This window comes from Mastigoproctus giganteus, chromosome 8 (genome assembly GCF_048544385.1).
Source record: "Mastigoproctus giganteus isolate SK-2022 chromosome 8, ASM4854438v1, whole genome shotgun sequence".
Lineage (NCBI taxonomy): Eukaryota > Metazoa > Arthropoda > Arachnida > Uropygi > Thelyphonidae > Mastigoproctus > Mastigoproctus giganteus.
The window spans coordinates 14,168,998-14,187,684 of record NC_143582.1 but is presented as its reverse complement, the minus strand read 5'-3'; the positions used below and the strand labels follow the sequence as shown (position 1 = coordinate 14,187,684).

The window sequence follows — 18,687 nt, the reverse complement described above, 5'->3', positions numbered from 1 at the left end:
CTGAATTTCCCCAAGTTCTCAGCCTAAACCCATTGGAGGTAACTTATTCCAGTAATTAATAACTCTCAAACTAAAAGAAAACTTTTTTTTTTTTTTTTTTATGTAAACCTCAAACACGAGAGGCATTAGAACCTACAGTACTTAGTACCGTTCTTGGGTACTTAGTACCGATCAAATTAAGTGCTAATCTAAACGAAATAGTGCAGATTGCCTGTCCGCATCCATTACAGAGAATGTCCGCTAGACAGAAGCTGAAAACACGTTAAAACCAATAGAGGAGAGTTGGGGAATTTGAAAATGTCCGTTGTAGAGAGATATCCGTTAAAGAGAGGTGTCCATTAGGAGAAGTTTCACTGTATTTTTAAAATTCTTTATGGACATTCCAGAAGGTCAAGGACCAATTAATCGAGGCCCGCCTGTATTTCTTAATCGGTATGAAAAGCCTAGTAGCTTCCAAGATTAATTCCTTGAATGCTTCCCACTTAGAATTTCCTGTTGGTAACATCATCAGCTGGTCCCACTGTACAGAATTTAGACTATCTGAATTCACCTTTATGGAAGCAAAAACCCTTCCCTTTAACCCTGATAGTAATATCTTTAAATAAATACCACATCAGTATACTGTGATCACTGCCACCTAGTGGTTCCTTTATCTGTAAATTCTTTATACACAAATAATCACTGATGATAACCAGATCAAGGGTATTATCCTCTCTGGTTGCCTTTCGAACATGCTGCTACAGAAAACAATCATCTAATAAATCCACAAAAGTCTTGCTAGTGTGATAGTGACCAACCCACAAGTTCCAGGTTAATATCTGGAAGTTAAAATCCTTCATTATAACACAATCTGATTTACTGGCCAATTCCATTTCTCTGTACATTTGCTCATTAACTCATCAAATTCATTAGGCCTATAACACACACCTATTCTCATTTTCCTTTTACCAGTGCTTATGTCATACCACACTGACTCAACATTGCATTGTTCACCAGTATCAATTGGATGCCCTTCCTTAGATTTTATATGTTTCTTAACTAATAGCATAACCTCTTCTCCTGTCCTGCCTATCCTTTCTGTACACACTGTACTCCCCAAATTCCACTTCCTCATTCCTAATATCTGTATGACAACAAGTCTCTAATATCCCACAATATCCACCTTTGATGTCTTGACCAGCACTTCAAATCCATCAAATTTATTTACTATACTAGAATAGTTGCATGTACTGTACCATTGCTGTACATGCAACTATTCTTATTCTTAGTTACCCAAACAGATAAACAGAATATTCCATATAAAAGACCACTGTGTGTACTTGGGAGACTCGTTTTTCCAAAGTTAAAACTTAACAACTGTATGTTTTCCCAAATTTTATCTCAACTGCAAATACAACATATGAGTTACAGGTAGCTAACTTAGACATCTTCTAACAGGTAAAAAAAAAAAAAAAAAAAGTCTTCAAAATCCACCTATATTTCACAAGCAGAAATTAGCTGGGATGAATATCTGAACTTGTTCCATACACTTACTAAGAGCACAAAGAACAAAATATAAATTACATTGCTAAAAGGTACTGAGCTAGATTACATATTTTAACCCATTGCCAGTAATGTGATACCATACAGTACAAGATACTTCCAACTTTGAGAATAATTTTCATCCCATTTAATGGCTTCTAAAATTTTTAATACAAAACTGCAAAAAATTCTTGAAAGGTACTGATTGTTGTTGTTGTTTTGTTATTTGGTTTTTAGGAGCATTAGCAACTAAGGCCATATTGCTCCAGAGATATGCGGTGGTCATTCCCTGACCTTTCCGCATCCTCCGTATTTGGTGGTCATGGGCTCGAACCCCGGTCTAATCAAGAAGCGTGTGCTATGCACTGCTGCTCCTGCCCACCTGGCTACGGAGGCACCTGAAAGGTACTGATTACTCTAGAGTGAAATGACCCATGAGTGACTAGCTATTAAATGAAGCATATTAAGAAAACAGAAGTTTTCTTTAATTCTGTATAATTAACATATAACAATAAAAATGGGAACATTTTCAACAGTTAAGCCAAAGGCTTAACTTTTGGAATAACCTGCCACCTATCGTTATAGAACTAGAAGCTTGTATAAAGTTAAGGAATGGTTGGGATTTTTTTTGTTATTATTATTTTTTAAATTGCAGATACTAAATAAGCCCAACTTTCTTGCATTTCGTTGGATGTTACCAATACTATTACCTATAAATTCCAATAATGAAATATATCCACAAAGGTACCTGTTCTGTCTTTGCTTCAGCAGCTGTTGCTCCTTCCTTGTGGGTTCCAGGACTAATAGACTTTCGAGGCATTGCTATATCAGCTGCATCCAATGCTATTTCCAAAATATGGTGTTATCTAAAGAAATAAAAATAAGAAAATGATGCATATGGATTTTAAAGGCCATATATTACAATCTGATAAGGATATCAAAGAAGATAAGGGAACTACTATCTTTGAATTGTCTCTATAAATTTTGTGTAACATCTCTAAATTTGTTTAGACACTCAGATAACAGAAAAGTTATTGTACCTAGTATTACTTTCGGCATAACCAGTATTAGCTTATTATAGAGATTAACTGGTCATAATTAAAACAAAATTATATTAGTAAAAAAGAATTTTAATATTAGGAACATATTTAAAATATACAAAAATGTGTATATCCTATATGATTGGGATAAAAATACAGATCTAAAGGAGACAGAATACAGGAATATTACTCAATCGAATTATTAAAATGACTATTATTAAAACACACTAGTTTAGAATACAATAGTTCCGTGTTCCCTATTGCATATCTGCTATTGTAGGGTTTTTGGTGCATCAATGACTTTGACCACACTGCACAGCTGTACACCATGTCTGTATAGTGTTCAGGGACCAATCTGCATGTTGTGCAGGCATTAAAAAAAAAAAAAAAAAACAGGAATAACTCAGGGGAAGATGGGAACAATACTCCCTCTACCTGAGATAAGCATTGAATGAAGAGGACTTTTTTCCTCTAGAAGAGAAATTCCTCCACTCAGACAAAAATCAAACACCTTTCCAAACTAGTGGCAAGTGACAGGCCCCTCTCCAAAATAATATTGAAATTGTGCATCGGTTGTTGGTTAAAGGCTGACACTTTAGTACTTGCCCAAATATAGACAGACAGTTTTCTTTGAACAGTTTTGGAAGTGAACAATTATTGTTCATTGGATGTGAGGCACCTATCAGGACCGTGACAACTGTTTGTGTAACTATTTTTGTCTTTACTTCCTCATACTACTTTCACTTTCAGCATAATGCAAACAAGTATATTTTTTGACTACTGGTTGACAAGTCTGTTAATTACACATATGAATAAATTTTTAATTAATTAATGCTTCATGTTTAATTATTGCACAAAATGGTTTCTGTCTCAATTATTATTATTTATCTGTTTCATTTCTTTTATTTATTGGGGAAGGGGAGGAAACAATAATACACGTGCAACATTCTGAAGGGAAGTTCAGTTGCAATAAACTCCATTTAAGTTCAGCAGTTGTGGACAAAATTCTACGTAGTGTAGCTATCGCATGCCATCCACGACTTTATCAGTTAAGTCAGTTATTTTAAGACTTCAATCAATTAATATTTTGTGGACGTGATTAGCTGTGCTTCTAACTGTGGATAATTTTCTGATCTCTTACAGCAGAAAAAAACACAAACACATAACCACCATATTATAAATTTCTTTTTGACTGTTGTTTGAGAATATCATATTTATGGGCTGTGCCTTGTATTCTAAAGCTGTTGTTTCAGTTATTGTCATGTACAAGGTTTGAACAAAAAGTTCAGTGAATGTTGCAAAAAATTCATTTTATTCAACGATAAATATTTATCATTGTTAGATGTTTTTCAATATAAGCTTTCCCGCAAACACTTGTTCCATTGTATTTGGAACTGATCAAACATTTTTGGAACTATAAGTATTAACCATATAGTGCAAGGAAGAAGCCACAGACTTTTGCAGCAAAAAAAAAAAAAAAAAAAAAAAAGTAAAAGGAATATAAGAAAATACAAATTATGCTCTTCCCTCTTCACACAGGTAACTATGCAGCTGACCTGTGAATTTATTCATTTTATTCAAGTCTCAACCACCTGCAGAGGCAATTTGTTCCAGTAATCAATGGATCCACTGACTAAAAGAAAACTTCTTACAATCTAGTCTAAACCTCTTCCCTTGTAATTTGAATCCATGGTCCTCAGTTCTGGAAGTCTCTGGAACAGTGAATATTCCATATTCATTCATTTTTTCAAACCCCACTTAGAACCTTATAAACCTCAATCAGGTCCTCTTTAAGGAAGCTGGTTACCAAGCTCTGTGTCCCACATAATCAAAGTCTTTCCTTGTACAGTTACCCTTTTGCCAATCTCACCATGTGAGTTAGCTGTTTTTGGAACATTTCAAGAAGCACAATGTCTTTTTTTTCAGATGAGGTGTCTACACTTGGACAGAATATTCCAACTGCAGTCTTACCATTGCCTCGAGTACTGTATACAGGTCCGGAGGCCTTATTTTAGGAAGGATGTAGAACTGCTGGAATGGGTAGAGAGAATGGCAAAGAGATTGGCGAGTGGAACAAAGGGTTGTTCTTACCAAAAAAAGGCTAAGTTCTGAAAATTGCAGTGTCTGGAGACTAGGCACCTGCGAGGTGATTTGAGCAAGCTGAATGCTGATGGGATTCTTCCTTTTTCTCAGATTACACACCTGAAGGGAAATAAATTCAAATTGAGGAAAGACAGTTGAGCAGGTGTGTGGAAATTTGCCTTTATTCAGCGGGTGGTTGATTGCTGGAACAAGCTTCCATCTGTCATTGTGGAAGTTGACAGCTTAAATTCAAGGCAGAACTAGACAAACTTTTGGAGTGAATGGATGGTTGAAATGGATTTTTTTTTTTTTTTATTTGGCTGATACTGTATAAGCTTGCTTGCTTTCTTGCATCATATGCCTCTACTAATGCTTACACAGTAGGTTAATTACTACCCTATTTCTACAGTATATCCTTTTTATTGATGATTTATTATTGATGATAAATCATCAATAATAAACAATAGGCTTCCTAGCTGCTTGTTTACACTGCTCAAACAACCTCACATCAGCCCAAATAGTAACCCTCAGATCCCTTTCTTCCTCTAGTGTTTTTAATTCAACCCCATCAAGTGTATAAATTATTTTGGGGTGTCCATTCTCCAAGTATAAGAACTTACATTTTGCTGCATTAAAATATAGCTGACAAGACAATTTTCTGGCCATTCTTGAAGCCCATTTAAGTTATCCTGAAGGAGTGCTGCTTGGCACTTATTTAACAACTTTCCCAATGTCTACATTGTCTACAAATTTTGACATCACATCCTCTATCCCTTTGTCAATATTGTTTATGAAAATCAGAAATGACAGTGGTCCAGGAACCAATCCTTGGGTACCCTCATGTCTGACATTAACGCCAATCTGAAGAATATCCATTAATCACAACCTTCCACCTTCTGCTCTGCTGACATGACACCCTGCAATCTATCTTAGAATCTTTCCAATAATCCCAACACATTCCACCTTACACAGAAAAGGCTCTCGTGAGGGACTGAGTCAACTGCTTTGCTGAAATTCACATAAACTACATCAAAATTGTTACCTAAATCCAGCTATCAGTAACTGTGTCAAAATAGCTTACTAGGTTAGTTAAACAACATGATTTTCCTTTAACAAAACCATGTTGAGTGTCTTTCTGACCGCCATTTCTACTAAATGTACCCGGATTGCACTCTTAATCACTGCCTCCAAAAATTTTCCCTACTACTGAAGTCAGACTAACTGGCCTGTAGTTACCTAATTTGCTCTTAGAACTGCCTTTATGAATTAGCAATGTTAGCACTTCTCCAATCCAGAGAAATTTCTCAAGTCCAGTGATGCTCCCATAAATTACCTCAATGGTTCAATACACTTTCTAGCTGCTTCCCTCACAATTACAGGGCATAGGCCATCAACTCCAGGAGCATTACTTATTTTTATGTTTGAAAGTTTTTCTAATAAAAGTCAGCTGAAATTGTAATTTTATGAAATCACTAATTTCATGTCACACAACTTTCCTCAGCATGAAGGGTCTTTTTACAGTAAAGACCAATGAAAAGTACCTATTCACTTCATCAGAAACACACACTTTCCCACACCCAGTACCTGGGTGTCAGATCTGATTTGTTTTTCCTTCTTTGTATTCATATACATGAAAAATTCCTTGTCCCCATCCTTTGCTCTCTTCAGCCAGTGCTTTCTCGTACTCTGCCTTGGCCTCCCTAACCATATCTGTCATACTATTAACTGGTAGCTGTTAATATCAGTACTTATTGTTCCATAATTTTCCATTGCTAACTTTTTCTATTCTTTAGACTGCCAGCTCCATATTCATCCATCTTGGCATCTTCCTTGTGTTATATTTTCTTAATGGTATATATGCATTCATAGCTTCTGTGATTATTGCTTTAAAGGTATTCCATAATTCTAATGTAATCACCCTCCCTCTGTGATTATTGCTTTAAAGGTATTCCATAATTCTAATGTAATCACCCTCCCTCTGAAATCTACCCAATTATCAGATGCCATTGTCCCCTTTATGAAATTAAAACTTGTGCCTTTACCTTTAACTATTGCAACACCTTTCTTCATCTTCCAACTAACAACTGCATGATCACTACCTGCCAATATCATCTCATAACTAGTGACTTGTAGTGCAGTGTAATTGTAGTGTTTTAATTATGGTAAATAGGAAGCTTGAAGTTCTAATCACATAGGGTGGCACATATTTTTTGTTGTTAGCTAAGATAATTTTATTATTTATTATAACAAATTTATAACTTTACAAACATAAATGGTATAGTGCAATACATATAATGTAAACTTGATAGCAACACACACAGAGAATATTTTTTTAAGCTTGTTTTATTCACTAATCTTTGAATTGGTGTTTATCCTTATCCAATTGTTTGTTTTTATCATTATTTTTTATTTACTAATGATTAGCTTTTATCCTTATTTTCTTGTTAGTTTCACATTTGTGATTTCTACTCCCAGAATTCTGTTCAAGATCTTTTCTATAGGAGCAGGATTTGAACCCCCAAACTACCTGAGCCCTAGTATGTCTATAGCCTTCATCTTATTTCTCGTGAGCCGTTAAGTTTTATGAACACATAGTGAGAAACTATTTTCTTCCTATCTTAACTTTACTTTTTAATATAACTTAACTATTTTCGGCTTAGCAAAAGTATAAGTACCTGTGCCTGCTACTTAATTCGTCGAATACCTCTACTTCTATTCTATGCTGAGTTGTGTGTATCACAAATTTAATCTCAAGCTTCCGCTACTACTTTATTTATTTTTAATTTTTTTTATTTGCAAAAGGTCGGTAGTTTGGCACTATTCATATCTTGAAGTGTTCATGTCTACTTCCTCTTCCGCACCTTTTGCATTAAAGGGAAGTTCTCTTTTACTTCTATGGGTATTTTCATTCTCTGTAGAAACAATTATAAATTGTATGTCTAAAACACATCCTTTCACTTTCATTTTGACATTAATTTCCAGTTTGCTTTAATTTTCTTAATTGCTTAATTAATCTCAAATTATTTACATCTTATAGTTTTAACTTAAACCTTAATGGCATGTACTTCATATTCAAAACAGACTAGGGTTTAACAATATTACCTTTACTTGCAACCTTGATGATTGGTTCTAGAAAAGTGACACCAAGATTGCACATTATGTGGAAATACCTTTCTGATTAGTATTATTTCATTTTATATTATATAATTTTTTTTCTTCTTGCTATCTCTAAACTAATTATGCTCACTATTACTTTTCTACTTTCCTTTGCTTTTCTTCTTCTTCCCATTGATCTTATCACAAAACTTATATATAATAATGTATAACTTTCTAGCATAATATATATTATTACTGCAATCTATGTTTAGAGTAGTGTTATTATTACATTTAGGTATCTATTAGTTTAGTGTCTTATTCTCAAATTAAACTGAATTTTAAACAGAAATCATTCCTCAGACTAGAACAGCAAAATAAAGGTTCAAAGTAGCAGGAGTGCTATGGCTTGGGGGAGAACTGAATGGGGTTGGGGTGAGTCACCTCGGAATCATGGCCTAACAAAATATGCTACTAGTGTGATGTTTGTGGACTATATAGAACAGGAAAGGAGACAGCCTTTTTTTAAGTTCGGTGCAACAATGCAAGGAAATTAGTATAACCTTAGCATTCTGATGGGTATTTATGAGAGATTGAAGTGGGTGGATGCCCTCGATGGAATTAAATTGGGACACTCATCAAGCTCTCAGAGGTCCAACTCAATGCCAGAACTTACACACGTGCTTCAGGCAACACAGCAATTCCCTGGGAAGAATGTACTGGTGCCACAGGAGCAAAAAGGATAGGTGGAAAAGGACCAGAGTATGTCTTCCAAGAACAAAAGTTGATGATGTAGAGCAGATATCTTTTAAGGGCGTGAAAGGTGAAATTGTTGTACACATTGGCACGAATGATATTAAGAGTAGGAGATCTGAGAACTTAACAGGGTACAGGGCAATGCTGAGAAAAAGTTGAGAGTTAGGATTAAATTGAAAGTGTCTGCAATTCTGCACAGACACAACAGGATGGAGTAAATAATGAGAGCCTTGTCCATGAATTCGGGGCTAGAGAGACTGTGCAAGACTCTGGGGTAGAATTTTTCTTAGCGTGGACTATGCTTGTTGGGAGACTTTCTACAGAGATGAGATACACTTAAATAGAAGGGATGCAAAAATATTTGCTGATGCTGTCCAGGCAATGTTAGGTGGGTTAGAAAACTGAGCCTAGGTTTATACACAGACTAACAGATAAATAACAGTTGTAGGCAAAGGTGAAAATGATTCTTGCACTGCATGTATTGGAACATGCAGCAACCTGGAAAGCAAAATTTTGGGGATTTGAAGCTCTGCTTGTTCCACATGGAACAAGCAAATACATGGGTTGCATTAGCGTAACTATGAGTAAGAAAAGGTGCAGGCATACATGCATGTACACCAATACAAGGAGTGGAGTAAATACATTTGATGATAATCACACAATATGAGAGATGTGATTATCTTCACAACTGGGTTGCCATGTCTGAAATACCAGGGTACCTGCCCACCCACCGATGATAGGCCAATAGCTCTGAAACGGTGCCATCTGGGTGGTCGTACTCACTGAGAGTTTGTTGTTTGGTTTTTAGGAGCATTGGCAACTAAGGCCATATTGCTCCGAGATATGCGGTGGTCATTCCCTGACCTTTCCGCATCCTCCGTATTTGGTGGTGACGGGCTCGAACCCCGGTCTAATCAAGAAGTGTGTGCTACGCACTGCTGCTCCTTCCCACCTGGCTACGGAGGCACCGTACTCACTGAGAATAAGTAACAATAGTCTATTAGTGAAACATTACTTATTCGATGTAATACAATAACGTGGCAACTCATTGTGAAGGAAGAGCACAATATGAGATACAGAGCAAATGATGCCCCCCCCCCCAACACTGCCATCGTAGTTTCTTAAGAGTTATGTATGGTGTATCTACACCGATATTATACAGATGTTAAACTCTTACTCTTAACATATTACGCCTTGTTGCATTTAGTTATTTTTAAATATTATCACATAAACCTTTTGGTATCTCTCATGCTGTTGTTTGTTATTTGGTTTTTAGGAGCATTAGCAACTAAGGCCATATTGCTCTGGGGATATGTGGTGGTCATTCTCTGACCTTTCAGCATCCTCCGTATTTGGTGGGCACGGGCTCGAACCCCAGTCAAATCAAGAAGCGTGTGCTACGCACTGCTGCTCCTGCCCACCTGGCTACGGAGGCACCGGGCGTCTCTCATATTGTGTGATTATCTTCACAACTGGGTTGTCATGTCTGCAATACCAGTGTACCTGCCCACCCACCGATGATAGACCAATAGCTTTGAAACAGTGCCGTCAAGGGGGGGGGAAGCCTGATATTCACGGAGTTTCCGAGAATAGGTAACAACAGTCTTCTCTACTGGGGAAGCATTGCCTATTCGAGGAATTTGAGTTTTTGAGAGGTGTCAGTTGAAGGAGTTACTGTCCCTTTCATTCTTCCACACTGTTTCTTTTCTTCTTCCACTCCTACTATAACTTTCCCTCTACTTTTTGGATTTCTAAGTCTAATAGGGACAAGAGGATAGTAGAGTTATCCCACACACATACAAATAGCTTTGAAAAACTGCCGTCTGGGTGGTGGTACTCTCTGATAATAAGTAACAGTCTTCTCTATTAGTGAAGCGTTACTTATTTGAGGCAATGCAATACCAAGGCAACTCTTTGTTGTTTGTTTGGTTTTTAGGAGCATTAGCAACTAAGGCCATATTGCTCCGGTGCGGTGGTCATTCCCTGACCTTTCCGCATCCTCCGTATTTGGTGGTGACGGGCTCGAACCCCGGTCTAATCAAGAAGCGTGTGCTACGCACTGCTGCTCCTTCCCACCTGGCTACGGAGGCGCCCAAGGCAACTCGTTGCGAAGGAAGAGCACAATATGAGATACAGAGCAAATGTGGCCCCCCACACTACCATTGTAGTTTCTTAAAAGTTATCTAGGGTGTATCTACACTGATTTATATATATATATATATATACACACACATATATACACACACACACACACACAACCAGTGCTTTTTTTTGTAAAATAGGTGCCGGTACCACTAGCATAGCTACCCTTTTTCGGGCCCGGAGGCAAAGAACATGTTCGAGCCCCTACCGAATTAACGAAAATTGCAAAAACAGGAGACAGTCAAAGACACTGGGCCCCTAAAGGGGTCCGGGCTGTTTGTTATTTGGTTTTTAGGAGCATTAGCAACTAAGGCCATATTGCTCTGGGGATATGAGGTGGTAATTTCCTGATCTTTCTACATCCTCTGTATTTGGTGGTCACTGGCTCGAACCCCAGTCTAATCAAGAAGCGTGTGCTACACACTGCCACTCCTACCCACCTGGCTACGGAGTCACCCCAAAATGTAGGACACAATGGACAATTGTAGCACTGCTCAAGTGATTTGTATTGCCACACCACCACATAGTGACAAATTTTGTAACTACAGGAATACCTCGCATAGCACGGTTTCGAACATCGCGGGTTACAAATTGAAAAAAAAAAAAAAAAAAAAATTAACTGCGTTATGCACCAATACATTTGATATTTATGTATGTATTATAATGCCAACACGTAGGCCAATGCTTTATGGATTCAAGGCCGCGCTGCAGTTGTCACACAGGCACCTCTGTAGCCAGGTGGGAAGGAGCAACAGTGCGTAGCACATGCTTCTTGATTAGACCGGGGTTCGAGCCCGTTACCACCAAATACGGAGGATGCAGAAAGGTCAGGGAATGACCACCGCATATCCCAGAGCAATATGGCCTTAACTGCTAATGCTCCTAAAAAACCAAATAACAAGCTGTTGTCACAGCTCCCATTATATATGGACTCTGCTAGCTTTGATACATTAGTAAACACTCTATATTCCGAGCGGTGAGCTGTACAAATATTTTTCGCTGTGTATTTTCATTAAAGATTATTTTTTTAAAAACCTTTATACGCAAATATGAGTGGAAAGAAGAAATGTAATGGCGCCAAGTGTTCTTCTAGATCCAAACATCGAACGAGGTATGAAAGTAAGGCAGGCGTTGCAAAATGACATTCGATGTTATAAAGAGATGTATGCAGATAAAAAGAAGAAAAAAACTGTGCAAACTAAGCCGATCAGTTATTTTTTAAAATAAAAATACAGTACATACTTCACTTACATTCTTTTGGTATGTACATACTGCAATAAAAATCATTTGTACTGTATTTACTAGTATTTTTCATTTTTATCATTTTAGTTTCTTTTTTTACAAGAATTTAGTGTGCATTAATTTATAGTAAACAAACACTTATATATTTTTGCAACTCGACATATATAATCAAATTGTCAGAATGCATTAATTAAAATACATACTAATAATACCTTGATCAGCGCGGTTTTGCATAGTGCAGTATTTTTTTTAGGCACAAATTAACCGTGCTAGCTATGCGAGATGTTCCTGTAATTTTTTTTTCCAATAAATGGCGAGTGCATTCTTTATTGTACCTGTTGTCCAAATTTCTCTTCAGTGCAAGCCTTAGAACTCACTTCAGAGCCATCTACATAGAGATTCTTTAATTTTAACAACCCTGTATATACCAGGTGGTTATAAAATAAGATTCCCTATTCAGGAGACCCTAGTGTCAAAACGGTTAGAGATAGCACTGCAAAAGTCAGTGGGTATGTCATTTAAGGTATAGGAAGCGATTTGTAGAAGGGAAAAAATTTTGTTTGAATTTCTTCCACCAGGGGAGAAATTGGCACTGTAAACATGAGATGAAATACTTAACTTAAGATTAGATTTTAATATCAGAACTTAGAAATCTACAGATATTGTTCTATGTGCTTTCCTTCACTTGAGATGACATCCTGAAAATGGAGGACTGCATGCGACACAGTTTCACAAAGCATCTCATTGGGAATGTTGGCTACATGCTGTTTAATGCTTGCTTTCAAATCGACAAGCGTCTGTATGCTACCATAGGTCAAGTGTCCCCATAGCCAGAAATCACAGAGATTGAAATCTGCTATATCTGCAAAAAGGCCTCTAAGGTTGGGGTTATACATAAATAACCCCAACCTTAGAGGTTGGGGTTATTTATGTGAATAAACTGATTTAAAATGATAAAATAATACTGAATAGTATACTGAAATAATACAATAAAAACGATACAATAAAACTGTAAAATAATAATTTACCAAAAACTGATTTACTTTAAAACAAATAAAAATGAATTGATGAATTTAAAATACATTAAAAATTTTAAATTTAAAAGCGATAAAACACCATTGAAGCTTTTGGGGGCATCTGCCTCTTTTCTCAACAATAATGAAGTTCAAGCAACACAACCTTAAATATCAGGCTCACGCCACACGTGTCTGACCAGGTGCATGTTCAACACTCCCTTCACATGTGCTGGAACCGGAAATGGTCTGGGAGTGGGGCAAATTAAAACGTTTATCTCTGGCAAGGACCACAGCCTCCAAAAGGGGGGGGGGTGGAGCCGAACTCCCCTATCTCTATTCATACTATCGTTACCAGATGACCCAATCCACAAACTCTCCAGCCACTTGTGGTCCCAGAATCTATGCGCCCGGTTGAGATCTGCTGATCGTGCTGGCCAGAACTGCAGAAAGTCTCCAGAAATTATGCAATCATTTCCGAATGTTGAACAGAGCAGTTCCTTCACTTGTCGACCAACATGGGGAGGTGCACCATCTTGCATAAACAATACAGTCTCCAAGCATTGTCTTGCTTGCATTGCAGGAATAATGTGATCTCTTAGAAGAGTGCAGTACTGTGCACTAGTTACCATACATCTTACAGGGCCATGACATATATACTCTTCAAAGAAAAATGGTCTGATTATGAACTCTGCTGTGAATTCACACCATACTATAATGTATGGACTTTGTAGTGGTCTTTCATGCACAGCAGATGGACAAGACATTCCCCACAAAGAGTGAAATGTGCCTCATCAGACCACAAGATCATTCAAGCCCATGTAACGTCAAGTTCCATACGAGACAGAAATCATAGAGCAGTCTATTCGTCAGTGTTCTCCCCAGAAAAATTTGCCAGCTGGGTGGCATTATGAAGTAGCCGAGCTGGGAAGTGTAATACTTCACAATATTATAAAATTTTCTGTTATTTATAAATGTGACTTAAGTGATCCAGAGCAAAAACTAATTGCGTAATTTAACATTATATGCTCCTGCCACATTGACCTTGATCACATAGTATGTTCGAATCAATACTGATCGAGATCAGTGAGCAGTACCATATGGTACCGCGAGAATCGCTTAAATTTTAGCCGGGCGGTGGGTCCATTCAAGAGGTCCTGAGGAGAATACTGTTCGTTGTTGCTGATCACAAAACTTTAGATCTTGCACTATGTGAATCTTGTACAGGAACCAGCATAAAATTATTTGCAGCACTTTACGTACAGTAAACCAAGGAAGGTTCAAGTCTCTTGACACACCTCTGGCACTACTGACTGGTAATGTTTTGAATTTTGACCTGGAAGCCATTGCAACCGCCACTTCAAAGTAAGCCCCACTGACATCAAAGGTCCTTTACACCAACCTTTACGTTTCCGATATTCATGTAGTACTGAGGAGAATACTGCATTAGATTTACTATTATTCTGGTAGAACAGTTTTACTAAAAGAGCACACTCCTCTTTTGTAAGAGTCATAATGGTTATTGACGGTGGTGTTGGCATTTCTCCTTTCATCCAACACGATGTCATTTGCGTAAGCAGCATGTATTGAAGTAAATGACAACTTTTACATATGTAGAAGTCGTCTTTTTTTCTTCTACAAACCGATTCCCCATACCATAAATGACATACCTACCGATTTTCACAGTGCTAACTCTAACCGGTTTGACACTAGGCTCTCCTGAATAGGGAAACATTTTATTTACCACCTGGTATACCTTTTCAAGGTCATTTGAAATAACATTTCCAGGTATTTCTTTCAAATCTAGTAAGTGCTGCTATCTCTTATCCCTGTTTCCAAATAACTGGAGACAGTTTATAATGGATGACAACAAGAAAATATATTTTAAAATCATAAGAAGATAGCACCTGTCAGCTAGTCATCTGATTTTGGCTTACAAAAGCTGAAATTCTCTGGAATTCGAATCCAGAATTTGAAATTCAATCCAGTGATACATAAATAAACAATGTAAAAGACAGCATTAAATCAAAAAATACGAGTTTTTATGAATAATTTGATTCCCCCCCCCCCTAATAGGACTAATAGATTAACAGTAGCCACTGGCAGAGGTGAAAGTGATTCTTGCACTGCTTCTTTTGGAATGAGCAGCAGCCTGGAAAACAAGATGCAGGATATTTCAGAGACTGCTGGGAGTCATTGCGGTACAAGTAAACATATGGGTTGTGTTAAGGTAGCTAAGAATAGGAACAGGACCATGTATACTTGCATATACACAAATGCTAGGAGTTTGGTAAATAAATTTGATGAATTTGAGGTATTGCTCAAAACATCAAAGGCAGATTGTTGGGATATCAGATACGTGGTGTCAATCAGATATAAGGAATGCAAAACTGGAATTTGGGGAGTACAATGTGTACAGGAAGGATAGACAGGATAGGAATGGAGGAGGGCGTTACGTTGTTAGTTAAAAAACGCATAAGCACTGGGAAAGCAAAAATGAGGTTAGCAGTTTGTTATAGGCCTAATGACTCTGATGAGTACAATGAACAATTATACAGAGAAATAGAGTGGGCCAGTAAACCAGAGTCTTATAATGGGGGGATTTTAATTTCCCAGATAGACTGGAATTTGTGGATTGGTTACTCGCACACTAGCAAGGATTTTGTGGATTTATTGGATGATTGTTTTCTACATCAGCATGTTCGGGGAGCAATTAGAGGGAGTAATACTCTTGATCTGATTATCAGTAGTAATTCTTCATGCATTAAGAATATGCAGATAAAGGAACCACTAGGTGGCAGTGATCACAGTGTGCTGAAGTGGGATTTACTCAAAGAGGTAACTACCATCAGGAGTAAAGAGAAGGGTTTTTGCTTTCGTAAAGGCGCTTACGATGGTCTGAGACAGTATTTAAATTCTATACAGTGGAACCAACTGATGATGTTACCAACAGCAAATTCAAAATGGGAATCATTCAAAGAACTTATCTTGGAAGCTACTAGGCTTTACATTCCAACTAAGAAATATTGTTCAAGGTTTTGGCCTAAATGGATGTCAGATGAACTAATGAGACATATGGCAGAGAAGAAAAATGCATGGGATACATAAAAAAATTAATGGGTGACATGGAAGCCTATGATAAATATAAGCTGGTCTGTAACCAAGTCACAAAGGAGATTAGGCAGGCAAAGGCAGATTACGAGAAATCCTTGGGAAAGGATGCAAAGAAAAACAGAAAAGAGTCCTTTAACTATGTAAACTCTAGAAGGAAAAGGATGAATCAGATTGGTCCACTGGATATTGATGGTTCAACAGTTGAGGATCCTGTTCAGGTGGCTAACAAACTAAACGAGTATTTTGCATCTACATGAGTTATTCAGGAAGGGGAATGCCAGAGTTGAAGTAAACTCTGGCAGTGAGCTAGATGATTTTGTAATAACTGAGAGGAAAGTGGGGAAGAAATTGTTGAAGATAAACATAAAAAAGGCACCCGGGGTGTATGGGATCTATCCAGTTATATTAAAGGAAGCAGCAAAAGAAGTAAGCAAATCTTAGCCATAATTTTGAGAGCTTCTTTGGACTCGGGGGAGGTATTCATGGACTGGAGATGTGCAAATGTTACTCCAATTCACAAAGGAGGATCAAAGGGTGACACAAGTAATAATAGATCTGTTAGTTTAACTTCTGTTAGCATTAGCATAAGTGCTAATGCAAGAAAAAAGCATTTGCAGCATCAGCAAAAAAAAAAAAAAAAAAAAACACTTCCATTTCACCCCTCATTCGTTCGAAATATCTGTCCAGCTGAGACTTGAATTTATTTAGGCTATCAACTTCAACAACAAGGGATGGAAGTTTGTTACACCAACCAACTACCCACTAGCTAAAAGCAAATTTTCGCACATCTATCCTACATCTGTCCTTAATCTGAATTTATACCCTCTCAGGTGATTATTCTGAGCAAGAGGAAGAATCCCAAAGGAAGAATGCCGAGTCTCCAGATACACTAATTTGCAAAACTTAAGCCTTTCTTCGTAAGAGCAACCATTTGTTCCATTCACAAATCTTGTTGCCCTTTTCTGTACTCGTTCCAGCAGCTCTACATCCTTCTTGAAATGAGGCCTCCAGACCTGTATACAGTACTCAAGGTGTGACCTGACCATTGCCTTAAACAAGAGAATAATCACCTCCTTATCCCTGCTAGAAAAATTGCTGTATATCATTGACAAGACACCATGAGCTACTCTTGCAGCCCATGTGCACTACTCAGAGAACTTCATATCTTCCTGTACAATTAGTCCCCCAGGTCCTTTTCATTCTCTACCACTGTCAGTGTAGAACCACAGAGTTGATACATTACTCTGGGGTTGCTGTTTCCTATATGTAGTACTTTACATTTGTCAATGTTAAACTTCGTTTACCACCTCTCAGCCCATCTGCTCAACCATTCCAGATCCTGTTGCAGCAGCATAGCGTTAGTAGTGTCCTTAACAACCCTGCCAACTTTTGTATCGTCTGCAAACTTGGACATGGACATTAAGCTTGATATACCATCATCAATATTATTTATAAATACAGAAAACAATAATGGACCCAATACTGAACCCCGAGGGACTCCACTAATAACATTAGTCCACGATGAGCAGTGTCCATTGATTACCACTCTCTCTGTCTTCCCCCCCCCCATCAACTATCCCTTTATCCATAGCAGCAATTTGCCTCCAAGGCCACACTGCTCCAATTTGTGCAGCAGTCTTCCATTTGCAACAGAATCAAAAGCCTTTCTAAGATCTAAATATATAATATCAAAGTTATTCCCTGCATCCAGTTCTTTTGTGACTGCATCATAGTATCCAATCAAATTGGTTAGGCAAGACTTACCCTTAACAAAACCATGCTGTGTCCGAGCTATAACTGAAGTCTTGTCTAGATGATCCTACAGTGCTTCTTTAACCAGTGACTCTATTAATTTTCCTGGAACAGAAGTTAAACTCACAGGTCTATAATTACTTGTGTCAGCCTTTGGTCCTCCTTTGTGAATTGGGGTCACATTTGCACATCTCCAGTCCATGAATACCTCCCCTGAGTCCAAGGAAGCTCTCGTAATTATGGCTAAGGGGTTTGCTTACTTCCTTTGCTGCCTCCTTTAATATAACTGGATAGATCCGAACCACCCCAGGTGCCTTTCTTGTGTTTATCTTCAATTTCTCCTCCACTTTACTCCACAAACATGATCAAAAGCCTTAGAAACGTGTAGGGCAACTGCCTGAGCTTCAAACCTTTTTAATGAATTTGTCCAAACATGCATAACAAAAGCCAACATATCACCAACTGATTGATGCTGACTGAATCCATATTGGCAATCTTTGATCGGATGGAAGGTTTTGAGATAGTTTAGGTTATCAGTTGACCGATTTCTCCATTACTTGGAAAAGAGTAGAGGTCAGCGCAATGTGTAGGGCAACTGCCTGAGCTTCAAACCTTTTTAGTGAATTTGTCTCCAAACATGCATAACAAAAGCCAACATATCACCAATTAGAAGTGAGGGATTTTCACCCTTTTCAGGAACTGGTGGGAATATAAGCAATGATGATGTAGAAGGAAAAACACCAGTGGAAACAGAAATGTAATAAGGCAATACTGAATTTGAGAGAATAAGTGGTTTGGTTTGGTTTTTAATGGCGCATTGGCAGCTAAGGCCATAATGCGCCAAGACAAATTTAAAATCTTATTAAACATTTTGGTAGCAAAGGCTACCACGTCAAACAATTAATTATTATGTTTAAAGAGGTATAAAAGTA

The 18,687-nt window shown here is 37.6% G+C and overlaps 1 protein-coding gene across 6 annotated transcripts in view; it reads right to left on the bottom strand.

Annotated features, from left to right (window-relative positions):
- Window positions 1-18,687, bottom strand: part of LOC150081274 (uncharacterized) — a 207,994-nt gene that overhangs the window by 121,357 nt on the left and 67,950 nt on the right. For all 6 annotated transcript variants that reach the window (XM_090379587.1, XM_090379583.1, XM_090379586.1 and 3 more), the window contains one exon: window positions 2,270-2,387. In XM_090379587.1, coding sequence (XP_090235713.1) covers window positions 2,270-2,341 — 72 coding nt within the window. In that variant the 5' untranslated portion in view covers window positions 2,342-2,387. The remainder of the gene's footprint in view (window positions 1-2,269; window positions 2,388-18,687) is intronic.